Source organism: Coffea arabica, chromosome 10c (assembly GCF_036785885.1).
Source record: "Coffea arabica cultivar ET-39 chromosome 10c, Coffea Arabica ET-39 HiFi, whole genome shotgun sequence".
NCBI classification, from domain to species: Eukaryota; Viridiplantae; Streptophyta; class Magnoliopsida; order Gentianales; family Rubiaceae; genus Coffea; species Coffea arabica.
Window position 1 is genome coordinate 11,484,210 of NC_092329.1, and position 15,048 is coordinate 11,499,257.

The following is a 15,048-nucleotide window of genomic DNA, read 5'->3' on the forward strand; positions in this document are numbered from 1 at the left end:
ACATTGGAGGCTTAAACTTGAAATTTTCCTTTGTTGATCGATAAGAAAAGCAACTTAAAATGAAGAAAGTTTATTAGTTTGCTATTTTTTCACAGTAACTCCAGTGCACAAACACTAATACAAACTGAAGTGGGAACAATTAAATTTGTTTTCAAACTTGTCGAAAGGTTTCAACTCCCCCCGGGGAGGGGGCTATGGGGTGGGGGTGGGGTGGGTGGTGTTATGCTTGAGGGATTGTGTGTTAACAAGGAAAGACGCCAACGGACGTTAATTGTTATGTTCAATTGTGGACTGGATCTCCACAATTATGTTAAATAGGGAAAAAGCTTCTAAAGTTAACGACCCTATACTTCTTTGGATGATTAGGTCACTTTTCTCTTTTTTTTTTTTTTTTGATAATAAAAAGTTTGCGTGATTTTGACTCTAATCACCACTATGAGTTAGGGTATATCTGCGTGATTATAAGTCGCTTACAAAGGTTCTTACGGATCGATCACCAACATAACTCTCACATCAATTTTATGATTTGAACACACGACCTTTTATGAGAATGTGGCCCGTTCTTATCAATTGAACCCACTTTTATGCAATGGACTAGCGGGATTCGAACACACGACCATTTGATTATTTTTCAATAGTAAGGACTCTATAAGTTGACATTCTATAAAGTGTGTTTTAGCGAATTATACATGACTACATATGAATTATCTATACTGTATATAAAGTGGGAATCATGAATTTTGGCGTAAACGTTTTTTTTAATCACTTTTTGAACTTTTATTTTATAGATATCAAATCGCAGGTAGAGGCATATTAAGTCGGGTTTCGTAGAATTTGGCAATTGATTACCAAAAGGCACATGTGGAACTTTCATTGCCACTGAAATAGTAAACTAAGCCTGCGCTTATCTTAATTAACATTATTGTTTTAATTTACTTTCACAATATCGTCCAAACCTTCATTTATCCTATTAGCATTATTTCGATTTGCTTTCATTCATCTTAGACAGGACTAACCCACAGTAATTGAAACTTACTCGTAAGAAACTTCTGTCATTTCGACTTTCTCGATTGTTTAGAATTTCATGACCCTATAATACCATTTCCGCATTGCATCCTACATTAAGTACCTGTATTTGTTACTCCTTAAGCAGCATTTTAGTTTTTCTTTTGGGGTTAAAGAAGGGGAGGAACGAGAATTAAGAAGCGGGACGGGGAGATGAGGGAAGGGAGATTTGAACCCAAAGACATTAATTCTTAGGGCATCCACAATGCTATCACACATTGTGGAATGTAATCTACATGTCACATCAACATTCCACTTTCTCCTCTTTTATTATACTTTCACTCATAATGGATTACACTTCACAAGGTGTAAAAACATGGGTCCACAATTAAATCAAATATTTATTTTAATAATGCATAACTCATATCCCATAAATAAATAAAGTAATTTTTAAAAATAATTTTGTTATTTTTAAAAAATAAAGTACTAGCTTTCATTAAAGTTTTTACCTTTTGAATTTTTTGAAAATTACCCACAATGCTACAATTAGAAATTGTGAGCCAAGCACTTGCAAGCATCTTATCATCATCCACACTCCATGGAACGCATTTATAATCAGATTCTTCCATTGACTCATTGATGAGAGTAATGTTATCCACCCGATGTTGTGTTGAATATGGTGGAAATTGAGAGTCCAACATTGATTCCGTTGATGCAGCATTTTGTTGTTGGCCGGCGAAATCAAAATTCTTCCTTATCTCCGATAGGGTATTTGAGCCTCCACAACTCATACCAAAGTTATAATACCCTGATATGTAGTGATTTCCCATATTTGGATTAAAATAAGGAGGTGGAGGATACATGGGAATTGGATATGAAAAATTTGGTAGATTTTGAAAATTTGATGCATGATTGGAAGTGGATAAATTTAGGGGAAATGCATAATTTTGCACATTTGTAGGAATACCAAAAAATGGGTAATTTGGAAAATTTTGGTGGTTTTGATTTTGTGAGGATGATGAATTTTCTATATTTGGAGCATTTAACATATTTGTAAAACTACTAAAATTTTCATCCATAATCACAAAAGATGAATTAAATGAGTGAGAGAGTAAAAGAAATAATAGAGTAGAATTGTGGGATATGTTTTAAAAAAATGTGTTGTGTGTTTATATAGAAAGCTAAAATCTGACCATTGGAGTCTCATAATTTACCGTTGCTGGCTATGAACGTTGCTGGATAAAATTGGATATGAACGTTGCTGGTTATGAACATTGCTGGCAAATTTACCGTTGGAGTTAAAATTGGATATGAACGTTGCTGACTAAAATTATTTTAAAAATAATTATGGATCCCACAGTATCATTGATTACACGCATAATGGATATTATGCGTGTAATCTCCATGACATGGCTCTAATAGGAGACTGTGTCATGGAGCGGTGTAATGGGGGGCCATTATATCCCATTACACCGCGCTGTGGATGCTCTTAGAATTTCAACTTTAGTCATTAGACCAAATCCCTCTCGAATATTTACCTTAACTGATGAGCTACTTTCCAGATATTGGAGCTCAAATTCGCCATTCAGCTAGCGGTGACATTGCAGCTGTGCAAGCATGCTCCAATCATTTTTGATCCACCAGCCGCCAAAATTATTATGTAGCCCCTGACACAGTAATTGGATAAACAGAATCTGCAGTTGCTACATGCATGAAAGCAGATGGTTGATACTCCCTCCCTTTTTTTATAACTGACGTTTAAGAAATTTGCTCTAGTGTACTTTTATCTATCGTTTTATTATTTCCATATAGTATTAATTATTTTTCACAATTTTACCCTTTTATCTCTCTTTTCCGATACAGGATTCTTAATTATTACTCTAGTTTGGTGGGAGTTAGTTTACATTGCTTTTGACCTAGTAAAACAGCACCATTTAGTACTCTAGTGAGAGAAAACATGGATGAATTGGACAATTAATGAGGGTACAAAAAGAAAGTAGTGTATAGATTTAAGCAATGAAAAACTTTTCTTAATTGATGTGCAAAATCTTAAAGGTTAGTTATAAAAAAAGGGAGGGAGTATTTCTTTAGCACTGAGAGTCGCAACTGATTCACACTTCGACGCCTTCCAACATAATTCAAAAGCATAGTTATATTTACAAGGCTAGACCTCACCAATGAGGTGTAGCTACACCTAGCTACACCTATAGAGAGAATGTATTTTAGTCAAATACTTGTAAGCACAAACTATAGATTCGATTTAAAAGCACTATATGACAATTGTAAAAGTATAAGCAAATTAAACATTCTCTTATTATGTTTCTATGGCCAAACCATCATGCAGCCAATTTCTCATAATGACAAATGCCTCCTCTGCATCTTCATCTTCTTCAGGAGACTCAGGCCTGTGGACAAAACCATGGCCTCTTCCCTGAAAGACTACCATTTTTTGGTGCTCGATTTCTTTCCCAATATCTTTTAAATTGTTCACTGGACATAGTGGGTCATTGTCACCTGCAATAAACAGCACTGGTACCCTTATATTAGCGGCAGCTGAGGCACTAATTCCTGTTCCATAGAATGAGACCCCAACGCCAAAGCAGCCACCCTGGTCATGTGCAAGAATATCTATCACTTGGCCACCTCCAAAACAGAATCCAATGATGCCCAGTTTCTTTGTGATTCCTGCAGCAACAAATTCATTGACCATCCAATCTGCTGAGATAAAAATGTCTTTTGCAATATGTTCCGGATTTTGTCTAGCACGCCATTCTTCAAAGAGATCTTTAGGCCTCTCTTTGGTCCATGGATCCCCGCGAAAAAGGTCTGGTACCAGAACACTGCAAAATGTTCATAAAGCAGCAGCAAAAAATCTTATCAGCAAAGGAATCTAAATGCACTCAGAACAGAACTCACCATGTCAAGCAAACATTTCTACAGAGATGTGTACAAGTACATTTTTGGCAATAAAAAGCAAAAAGGCATGATTACCAAATAGTATTGTTGATTACTTGCGTGTTTGTGTTTTGCTTATTTTGATTTTCTTTTTCTTTTTTCAGGTATGTAAAAAATCGTTAATAGCCACGGAGTTAGCAACATATAAGGCAGGTTCCAAGTTAACAACTCAAAAGAAAAAACACAAGGGAACACACTAACCTAATTCTACCAATAACCTATAACAGAGTATACATATAAACAACCAGTATGTGACTAATACTGCAGAGAATTCCATGTTTTGTTTTCAGGTGTTCATGATTTCATGATCTACCTATATCAACTGTTTGATACAATTATTCTTTTCCAAAACATTTTTTTGAGCAACCTGTCAGCTCTTGTATCTTAATATGTTGGGGTTCACTAGAGACAGGAGCATATTACAGAGAGTGGAAACTGGCATGGCCACCGGAACACTAGATTAAGGGGGCTTACCCAGTATGACTTGTGTCCTTGGGAAGTTTGCATATGGCGTATGAAACTGGCATACACGTATTGAGGTCTGTCACTCATTGAGTTAGACTGAGGAAATGCTTACAAGTGAGAGCTTGTTTTGGGTGAAGTTAAATTGAAGTAGTGTTACTGCAACTTACAGAAGGGAGTACCATGTTAACTACTACTCCATGACAAAATCTCTAGTTTCAGTCAAGTCACTAATTAGCAGCAATGCATAAGCTCAAAGGGGTAAATAACTCAGAAGAGCACAATATGATATGTCAACGTATGCAACAGGTACCATAAACAACTGAAACAATTGGCCTATAGATGTAAAGGATCTGGAGCCGTCCATGAATACTTCAAGTTCACGCATCAAGTAAACCGATAATCCAATTCCAAGCACAACACTTGCACCAGAAAAGCACAATATGATATGTCAACGTATGCAACGGGGACTATAAACAACTGAAACACTTGGCCTATAGATGTAAAGGATCTGGAGCCATCCATGAATACTTCAAGTTCACGCATCAAGTAAACCGATAATCCAATTCCAAGCACAACACTTGCACATTGTAAAATTCAGTTCTATATAAACCATTGTCATTTAAACTTATTATACATCACTAAAGTAAGAGAACAACATACCTTTATATGGATATTTTAACTGAATGGCTGGATTATATATTACAACTGCTAGTATAGGTATACATTTCGCAGCTAAAATAGTCTGTTTATATTCAGCTCAGATTGTTTATAGTAATTACCAATATTCAAGAGTGGAAAAGTGTAGCCTTGAGCTTATTTTATTTAACGTTAAAAACTTGAAATTCTAGAGAAACTGAAGAAGCTTCAGTTCCTCAGATGATTATAGCTGTCTTAACCCTGATGCGAAAAAAACAAGCAGGGGCAGCTTTATAAGAAGTGCCTATTGCCAAATGTTCTTGCAGAATCCACAGAAATTTGCTCTTGTTCAGAGAGAGGAAGTATAGTAATACAGTCTTGTCCTCAACTTCACATAAGCTTATTATTTGTGAGAGGAGTGAAAATTACCATAAGTTCATACAACTTACTTGTAACCATTGCAAGCAACAAGGTACGCAAAATCTCTTGTGGCTGAATCTTCAAAACCAAATACGTCAGACAAGAGCAAAATGCCAGTTCCATTATTATTCTTCACTGCCGTGCACAGATAAGCATTAATCGCATCATCTCCCTCTCCAATCGAGAGCTCCACCCCATTCACAAGTTCACACGTCTCATCTTCTGTGATATCTTCCACTTTGACTTGACTGGCACATATTCTACTGTTCTTGTTTGTTCTAGAAAGCCAGAAGGGCCTCGAACAATTTATACTGCTCCTCTGGACGATAACTGAAACTTCATAGTCAGAATTTGCCTCTTCATTGATCTTATGCAAAGGTCCAGCATAATCACAGAGACAGATGCCAATTACAATTGCAAACAAAAACGCTTTTGTCAATTGATACAGCAAAACGATGTTTACTAGTACTCTTGTGACACCCTCGCATGACTAAGAGTTCGAGAGGAAAAAGCAAAACTAGAGATATGCATCCGTAGTTTACCAAACAAAGTGTAAAAGCATATGAAAGTTCACTTCATCTGGAGAGAATTTGATATAAAACTAGTGACAGTTTCTAGGCTCTAGTTAAATTGTGGGTAATTAAGCAAATGAGAATCGGCTTGTTATTCCATATAACCGTTCTTCTTTTATAGGTACCCAAAATCAATTTTACTTATTTTTCTCATCAATTTAGTAGCCAACTGGCTCAATCTATCTTAGGATAGACCAACTTTGTCGTTAGTCTCTGGCAACATTATGTGTAACTAAAGCACCATCAGTATCCCGGAAAAGGAACCAGAACAGGACAACGTCTTGGACCAAAACTGAAATGCTTCGATCTAACCTTATTAACATTACACAGACATCTGATCCAATTCCAGCTCATTCTTCCGGCTTCTCGCTAATTGGGGTTCATAATTCTGGTTCACCTGTTATATTTATACTTTTAAGTTTGCTTATAGCTTGATCATTCGCAGCTAAACAATAAATGTAGGCCACCCTTAACTTGATAGTTCTAAGAATAGTAAAGACATGGCTGCGTGAAGTTGGATAATAGAGCGCTCCAAACTCTAATAAACAGAAACTAAGTTAAAAAAACTGAAAGAAGATCAGATTTAGTTAGCTAACACATGAGGGATTGCCCTGTAGTGATCTTAGTCGTTTAGCTGGGAAGTTCACTTAAATTAAGTACTATCAAGCTCTTAGATCAGTAACTTCTCCTTCGAAGTTAAAAACAATGACCCAAAGCAGTTATAAACTGGTATTTGCAAAATCAAGGCCATTAAACTCAAAGAAACAGAACGTACAGGAAAGTGGAGCTCATGAGATGCAAATGCTGGAACAGGCAGGCATGACTGTTTGAACAAGAAGCTGCTGCTGCAAAGAGTTGTTGGAAGAGCCCATGACAAGGGGATTGAACCCGACCACCCCATTATCTTTCTCACTTTGTAGTCTGCTGCTGGCCCTCACAACCTAAAACTGGCAAACCAAGTATCCTACTCTGTGCCGTGAGTGCATGAAAATATCTCGTTTTGGAAGATATGGTCGCGGACTCCTATGGTGCAAAATTAATCGAATTTTGGCCCCACTCAGCAGCCGGGCTTGAGGTTGTTAACCCACAGATTATCTTCTTTTTTTTTTGGGGTTTCCCGGAAAATAGCTAGATATCTCAATATAGTCACTTTTTGGTGCCAGGTCTCGTGACCGGCAAATGGAAACAATGAATTCCAATCTTGTCCTCTCTGCTTGAAGTTCCCGGTTTCATAACCGGTAAATGGAAACAAAGAATTTAAGATTTCCAGAGAAAAAAATTATACAAACTTTAAATGCATTTTGGAAGAAAAAAGTTCAAGTTCCTAACTACGAATCCTTGAAAAATTACTCTTGAAGAGAAATTGACTGAAAACTACTTCAGTTAATCTAAAACTAATTTTTGGTTTCTGATTGAGGTAATAAATACACCTGAATACTCTGATCTTTTTCTCAATCTCAATCCAACCGAAAACACTTGCTCTTCCTCCTGCTGCTGGCTGTTTTGATGGTTCAGGCCTATAAAGTCGAAACTCAGCTCTAACCTCAAAGTAATACTGATATCTTCCACAGCTGTACCATGTATCTAGAGTATTAAGATAATTATAGCAAGCAACAATCATGCGCTATACCAAGAGACTAAACAATGGAGAATGGTTTGCTGGTTAGACTCTTTTACCTGGGAAAACATGGACAGATTAAGCTTACAACAAAGATGTTGGACAGGCTTACACCTCAACAATTCCATCCAACCATTTTCTCAACGCTAAGATAAACACAAAGGATTTCATATGAAGAAGTATCAAATGGTAAGACCACATAACCCACTATAAATCTGTGCTGTTCAATATCAGATGAGACAAAATTTGCCTGCAGCCAACATAAGGGTACATCCACCAAAAAGTCTAGCCCATACAGAAACAAAATCGGACAAGTAGAGAAAAATAATAAACTCGCTCTAATTTTGGAAATGCGTTCTCTAAAAAACAAGCTCATGGGGTTTGTCTCCTGACTTGAGTGAAAACCTTGCACCCAAATAAGACTTCAAATCTGGAACTCCCTCAATAGCTTTGATCAATTGTGCATCAAGAGCTTTCTGGTCGTCTTTCTTATCCTGTGGGAGCACATTCTTCACCTAGAGTTGAAAGACAGGTTAGTTTAACCCAAAAAAAAGAACTGAGAAGTTGGGAAAACAGTTGCAAAAGAGCAAAGTCAAATAGATCATTATACAAGCATAATGGTAAAAGCAAACCTCTTTCTCTGCCTCAAAGAACTCGCCCTCCCCTTTCTTCTTCTTCTTCTCCACTTGCTTTGCGAAGTACTTATCATCAAACTTGTCCAAGCTAACCCCGGAGATGTCAACCTTTGTTGAAGTTGCAATAACATAAGACTGATTGACCCTCCTCAAAGGAACACCATTAATCTTAAATGGTCCTGTAATAACAAAGCAGCAACTGACTAAATTACTATATTCTAGGGGGCAAAAAGAAGGCAACTCAAATAGCTAGCCCAGATAGTCATTCCAAGCTGAATAAAGGAAAGAAAATGTGACAGAAAGATGGAAAAGGACAGAAAAAACAGAGCATAAAAGAGAGTTCCACAGAGTTATTGAGATGTTTTTTGAAAGACCAGACAACGCAAGAACAAAACTGTATCCTACACCCACACAGATACAAGGAACCACACACTAGTATCTATAATAACATAAACCATGAGTTGAGTGGGAAAATACAAAAGGAGCACATTTTCAGGACGTAATCTTATTGCTTTTAGTTTGCAGGTAGGGAAAAATCCATCTGTACCCATTTGATTCTCTTCCTTACTTGCCTAGGTTAGGTCCATGAGAAAAATCAAGCATCCAGTAGTAAAAAGTAACACTTAGCATTCACATTCAATCAGCAAACACCTAGAGAAAATTCCAACCAGAATTTGAACAAAAATGTAGCTTAAACATCCAAAATTTCTGTCAGTGTACTATTACGATTTGTTATTAACATGTATTTAAGAGTTCAGTACTACTTTCCAACATGCATCATTTACAATCATGTTATCACAAAAATCTACCTCAACTCACGTGCAACAGAAGACAAAACAGACTCATCTACATTAAGTTAAGTAAAACCTCATCTACATTAATTAAGTTAAAAACCATTGTTTTATCTTCATCCTTCCGGCGTTCCATCAGTAGCACCTCCATTTCTAAGCCAATCAGTAGCTGTTGGACCTAAGAAGAAATGCTACAACTGCCCAAATTTAACCATACGAATTCCATATAATGTAACCTAATACTCATCAGACACCCATCAAATTGCTTATCAAAAATCATTTGACCTTAGAAAAGGCATCAAATTAGAGATGCAATTATTTCCACAGAATCCCACAAGTTTACAACTCAATCGCTGCTTTATATCATCAGCAAGAAACTTGAAATGTTAACACATAGCAAATTAAAATTATTTTCAAATCCTTTTTACTGCAATTCATTAAACACCACCAAGGACTCAGAACCCCACAATTTTTTTTTAAAAAAAATTAAGACTAAAAACCAAAAACAAAATCACCTAAAGAAATGCAAAATTTCTAAACTTACCAGTGACAAGCAGCAATCCAGAGGTAAGTTGCTTCAAGAAAACCACTCTCTTGCCCTTAAACCTTCCAGCCAATATTATCAACACTGTACCAGGGGTAATACTTGCCCTAAACATCCAAAAATGAATCATTAATGCCCAAAAATCCAAATAAATCTAAAAAAAACAATTAAAAAGAAGCAGCTGGAAATTCAAGGTTGTTTTTAAACCTGAGCTTGGTGGGTTTTGGCTTGCGCTTGTTGGCCAGTGGCTTCTTCACGTCATCAGCTGGATAGAACTTTGCCGGCTTCTCGACGGCGGGCTTCACCTCTTCCGGGGCCTTTTTGGGGTGGGTGGGGAAAGCGCCGCCGTGCTTGGCCTTAATAGCCCATAAACCCCGCTTGTGGTACATTTTGGAACGGGAATATTTTCCGACGCCCCTGATCAGATCAGGGTTTCGGCTCACCTTCTTCTGCTTCGCCGCCATTGGTGATTAGTTGACTGTGTGTGTTTCCGCGTGAGAAGTGAGACGCAGGCACGGAGACGAAGAAGACTTAACCCTAATTGCTAAGAAATGGATTTATATCAGAGATTTGGTGACGCGTAAAACCCTAGTGGAAGTGATATGAGATGGGCCAGATGGAGCCCATAAATATCTGAGACAAACCTGGGCTTCCTTCGGCCTATGAGAAAAATGCTACAAGAGCCCAACTCGTTCCGTATTCCACCATTGCTCCATTTGCTACAAAATAAATAATAATAATGATATGGAAAAAATACATGAACAGAAATAAATAGACACATGAATAAAAAATCAACTTGCGAGACCACAATGTGAATATCACTGCTTTATCCATAAATAAATGAAATTTGGACTTTCACTTTTTGGAAGTAAAGGTTGTTTTAGGGGGAATGAATGATATATCAAATACTATTACCTAATCATCAATAACTACTAGTTGCAATTTTTTCCAAAAGTTATCTATGCAAGTGATTACAGCATGCTCTAATTGTGTTTCTTTGTAGCCAAAAAAAAAAAAAATGTCACTAATTATATGTAGTTTTGTAGTTCTTTATTAGAATTAGTGTTAAGATCACACACAATGTGTGTGCAATTTGGAAAACCTTAAAATGAATTAAGTTTGTATAATTTTTGTTTTCTATGTAAATAATATTTATATTAATTTTCGAAAGAACTTTGGTTTATAAGGTTATAATAATTTAGTAGTTATAATATTTAAAGTGGTTATAGATAGTTACTACGATATTCAGGTACTTATGAGCAGTATGTTGGTAAAATATGGTTAGGTGGGCAGGATAAATTATTTTTTTTTTTGAAGGATATGATTGAAAGTTCAAAAAATGACAACAATTGTTTATATCAACTGCCTACATTCTAACTTTATATATTGTTCATATCCTGGAGTATAATAAAAGATAGTTCATTTGACTAAAAAATGTTATATTATCGGAATAAGAGTGGTGTAGATGCTATCATTTGACTAAAAAAATGTTATATTAATATAATTGTTCTGTCTAGAACACTTAAAAATCTTGGGTTTTAATCTCCTTTCCCCTTCTAATTAACTCCTCTCCTGTTAAAAGAAGAAGGGGAAAAAAACCTTCCATTGTCCAACGATCTATGTTGATTTGTAGTGAATTTACCCTTGAAAAGAACAGCGATGGCATGTAGAAATTTTCTTTTGCTTAAGCTACTAAAAAGATAACTCCCAAAAAACTGTTTTGCGCCATCTGTTTTGTTCCCCGTACCATATGTTGAGAGACGATATGTCAACTTTCATCCCTCTTCATGCCATGCAACATTGAGTAGTGTACATGATCAATTGATCAGTTCCTATTTGTTGTTTGTTTGGACAAGACTACATCTTGGTTCCATATTGTTTTAGGGCTGTTTGTCCTTACTTTCTTTGAGAAATTTTTGAGTTATCAATGCATCAATACACGTAACAGCTGTATAAACATGGGATAGATAGGATTTGAAGCGCTCACACCACCATGAGTAATAACAGGAGATAACTACTAATTTCTAAGCTTATGTAAAATAGGAAATACTTCTAATTCCTAAACTCATATATATAATAAGAAATTAGGAAATTCATGGGCTAGTATAAGTAACTAAATAAATAAGGAAACTAGTTATTTTCGCATAAAATAAAAGAACCAACTAGTTATTTTTACATAAAATAAAAGAACTTAGGAACCTACCCAAATGAAAAACAAAATTAAGCTAATTTCCTAACGGATAATATTTTCCCAATCCTCAATTGAGAGCTGTCTCTGCATGCATGCATGCGAAACAGAAACAACCATAGTACGTAGACGTCAATCAAGAGGAACCAAAACTTGAATTGTATTCGAGTTAAGTAACTAAAGGATTTCCTTTTTCGTTACGGATAAAGTTTGAAAGTAAAATTCTATCCAGAACGCACCCAATAAACAACCTCGATAAATTGGCCTGTGGTTCACATATTATATCCATACGTTCCTTATTAGTATTATTTTTGCATGTTCGTCATCTCTTTCTCATCTGTCATACTTTCTTGGCAGTCCACATCACATGCTATAGCAACAATGGCCGGGGGCTTTACCGGTGTTAACAAAGGTGGTGGTGAGACTGAATATCCCGGAAAAGTAACCCAATTATGTGATCTTCACTGCTATTGCCGCCGCCATGGGCGGTTTGATCTTTGGGTATGATATTGGAATCTCTGGTAACTTTCTTGCATTCTTTACCCTAGGCCTGTCTCCACTGATTTTTTAAATCTATCTTAAGTTGTTGAGAAAATCTGTTATGTGATGTCGTCAGGAACAATTCTTTCAACTCTTAGATTTTCACAAGTTAAAAGAAGTTAAAATCAGAAGTTACAAAATACCTCTACTTTTTTAATATATTCTGATACCCGGTTTGTAACCACGACTTGTTTTTTCCTTTTTGAATGTGAATAATATGTATTACTACTATTTTTTTTTTTTGGAAGTGAAATTAGTTTATATGATAAAAAATTGCAGGTGGGGTGACTTCAATGGGTCCATCCTTGGAAAACTTTTTCCCATCAGTTTGTAGAAAGGAGGCGCTTGATCATCATTCGACAAATCAGTATTGCAAATTTGACAGTGAGCTCTTGACCCTCTTCACATCTTCCCTATACTTGGCTGCTTTGGTATCATCCTTCTTTGCTTCATGGTTGAGCAAGAAGTTTGGGAGGAAACCAACCATCTTGGCTGGTGCTATTGTTTTCTTGGCTGGTGCATTCTTGAATGCTTTTGCTGTCCGCGTTATTATGCTGATTTTGGGTTGCATTCTTTTGGGCATTGGCGTTGGTTTTGCCAATCAGGTAAATTAGCAACGTATTACGTTATCTGTTGAAAACTATTGAAACTTGTTTCCTACGTTATCTGTTGAAAAGTTTCTAACTTTTTTACACAGTAATGTATTAAAAAAATGTTTATGAACTCTTATGTTCCTTGGGCATATCAAGTTTTTGTATAGTAATAATTCTCAATATGGTCCAACATGTCAAAAAAAAGATATGTTTTTTTTTTCAAGAACCAAATACACCAGCATGAGTATAGGAGTAATTTTTTCCTTCACGCTAATATATATGATATTTGTCACTTGCAGTCAGTGCCAATTTATCAGAGATAACACCATACAAATATCGTGGAAGATTAATGTTTGTTTCCAGTTGTTCATCACAATCGGAATATTTGCTGCCAACATTGTCAACTATTTCACTGGCAAATATTTGCCCCATAATGGATGGAGGTACAGCCTAGGGGGAGCTGCAGTTCCTGCAATTGTGATGGGAGCTTTAGCCATTTTTCTCCCTGATACTCCCAGCTCCCAAGTAGACAGGGGCAAGGTAGATGATGCCAAATTATTGCTCAAGAAAATCCGTGGAGTAGAGAACGTTGATCTTGAATACAAAGATATATTGGAGGCTTGTGCGGAATCAAAAAAGGTGAAGCACCCATGGAGAGACCTTAGGAAAAAGCACTATCGGCCTCAGCTTTGCGTGTCTGTCTTGATTCCACTCTTTCAACAATTCACAGGCATCAATGTGGTGATGTTCCATGCTCCTGTGCTTTTCAAAACTCTTGGATTTGGGGGCACTGCCTCTCTAATGTCAGCCCTCATTGCTGGTGGTGTTAATGTCTTGGCCACCTTCATCTCTGTCTATGGCACAGATAAATGGGGTCGAAGGCCTCTATTTCTTTGGGGAGGTCTTGTCATGATTGCATTTCAGGTAACCATCCACATATGTACCCTCCTTGCATGTTTCTAAATTACAAGTTGATATTCTTGCTATAGCTCCCTCCCTCCCCCCCCACCAAAAAAAAAAAGCAACAAAAAAAAATCAAGCATTTAAGCACTAGTATATACAATTCTTCTTAAACAAATTCAAGGGTGCAAACTTTAGGTTAGGAGAGAGAAGCAAATGCAGTTGCATATGGTTGGTTTAGGTCAGTTTGCCCTAGAGGTGATAGACAGTAATGAATGGATTGGTGTGTTTTTTTAGGAATTCACTGGAAACGTTATTTATTATGTGTCGTATATCCAACCATAATAGCATATATACTGTTTATATATACAAAATTTACTTTTAATTGGGATTGAATTTGGGTGGTCAGGACTAGTGGATCAATTGCCAAACGGTTTTGCCATAGCATATGTTGTTTCGTCTCTGCTTTTGCATGTTCTTGGGGTCCTCTAGGATGGCTGGTTCCAAGTGAGATTTTTCACACGAGATCAGGCCTGCAGCACAGAGCATCACCGTCGCAGTAAACATGCTCTTCACATTTTTGGTGGCAAAGGTCTTTCTCAAGATGCTATGTACCATGAAGTATTATTTGTTCATCTTCTTTGGAGCTTGGGAGATAGTAATGACTGTATTTGTCTACTTTTTCTTGCCTGAAACCAACGAGATACCAATTGAAGAAATGTCCCAAGTCTAGAAAAAGCACTGGTTCTGGGGAAGGTTTGCTGGCCCTTTGCTGCCGTAGGGTGCTTTATACCAGTTCATACCATTGGTTCTTATTTATGGTTAGTTCGATCAAGGAATTTGTTTCCACTCCTTTTTGGTTTTAAGAGGCACCAGTCTTAGTTTATTGTCTTTGGTAACATTAAAAGTCTGGGATTCTTTAAATGTTACTCATTTCTTGTGTTTATATTACATACATAATTTTTTTTTTTCAAAAATTGTGACTATTTTGACATGAGAACGGGATCAATAAACGATTTATATCTTACGAACAAAAAAAAAGAAAAAAAATCTACATCCTCAAGAACAATTGACTAGTAATTGATGTAACCTTTTAATTTTTTTTTTTTTTTTTGGGGTTCCAAGCTAAAGAACAAGGTTGTGATTGATTTCACATGAAGGATCAATATTAGAAAAGTATTGAGCG

General features: G+C 36.4%; 2 protein-coding genes and 1 pseudogene across 3 annotated transcripts; 1 reads left to right on the top strand and 2 right to left on the bottom strand.

Annotated features, from left to right (window-relative positions):
- Window positions 1–3,112: 3,112 nt before the first annotated feature.
- Window positions 3,113–7,040, bottom strand: LOC113714533 (uncharacterized). 2 transcript variants are annotated; one of them, XM_072068870.1, is made up of 3 exons: window positions 6,829–7,040; window positions 5,511–5,848; window positions 3,113–3,845 (listed from the first exon to the last, which is right to left on the bottom strand). In XM_072068870.1, the coding sequence occupies exons 1-3, from the start codon at window positions 6,952–6,954 to the stop codon at window positions 3,320–3,322; spliced, it is 990 nt and encodes a 329-aa protein (XP_071924971.1). In that variant the 5' UTR covers window positions 6,955–7,040; the 3' UTR covers window positions 3,113–3,319. The 2 variants fall into 2 exon arrangements, with proteins under 2 accessions (XP_071924971.1, XP_071924974.1); XM_072068873.1 differs by having other exon boundaries at window positions 5,511–5,800; window positions 6,829–7,039.
- A 753-nt stretch (window positions 7,041–7,793) lies between these two features.
- On the bottom strand, window positions 7,794–10,202 carry LOC113714534 (large ribosomal subunit protein eL6-like). Its single transcript, XM_072068874.1, has 4 exons — window positions 9,849–10,202; window positions 9,642–9,748; window positions 8,304–8,485; window positions 7,794–8,186 (listed from the first exon to the last, which is right to left on the bottom strand). The coding sequence occupies exons 1-4, from the start codon at window positions 10,103–10,105 to the stop codon at window positions 8,031–8,033; spliced, it is 702 nt and encodes a 233-aa protein (XP_071924975.1). The 5' UTR covers window positions 10,106–10,202; the 3' UTR covers window positions 7,794–8,030.
- A 2,008-nt stretch (window positions 10,203–12,210) lies between these two features.
- On the top strand, window positions 12,211–14,643 carry LOC113713897 (sugar transport protein MST6-like; annotated as a pseudogene).
- Window positions 14,644–15,048: the final 405 nt, after the last annotated feature.

Coding starts and splice junctions, on each gene's coding strand:
- LOC113714533 (XM_072068870.1), bottom strand. CDS start 6,954: ATGGGGTGGTCGGGTTCAATCCCCTTGTCATGGGCTCTTCCAACAACT. Junction 5,849..6,828: donor CTCATGAGCTCCACTTTCCT/GTACGTTCTGTT, acceptor CCTTTGCATAAG/ATCAATGAAGAGGCAAATTC. Junction 3,846..5,510: donor GTTGCTTGCAATGGTTACAA/GTAAGTTGTATG, acceptor AACATTTTGCAG/TGTTCTGGTACCAGACCTTT.
- LOC113714534 (XM_072068874.1), bottom strand. CDS start 10,105: ATGGCGGCGAAGCAGAAGAAGGTGAGCCGAAACCCTGATCTGATCAGG. Junction 9,749..9,848: donor CCAAAACCCACCAAGCTCAG/GTTTAAAAACAA, acceptor TTGGATGTTTAG/GGCAAGTATTACCCCTGGTA. Junction 8,187..8,303: donor TCTTTGAGGCAGAGAAAGAG/GTTTGCTTTTAC, acceptor TTTCAACTCTAG/GTGAAGAATGTGCTCCCACA.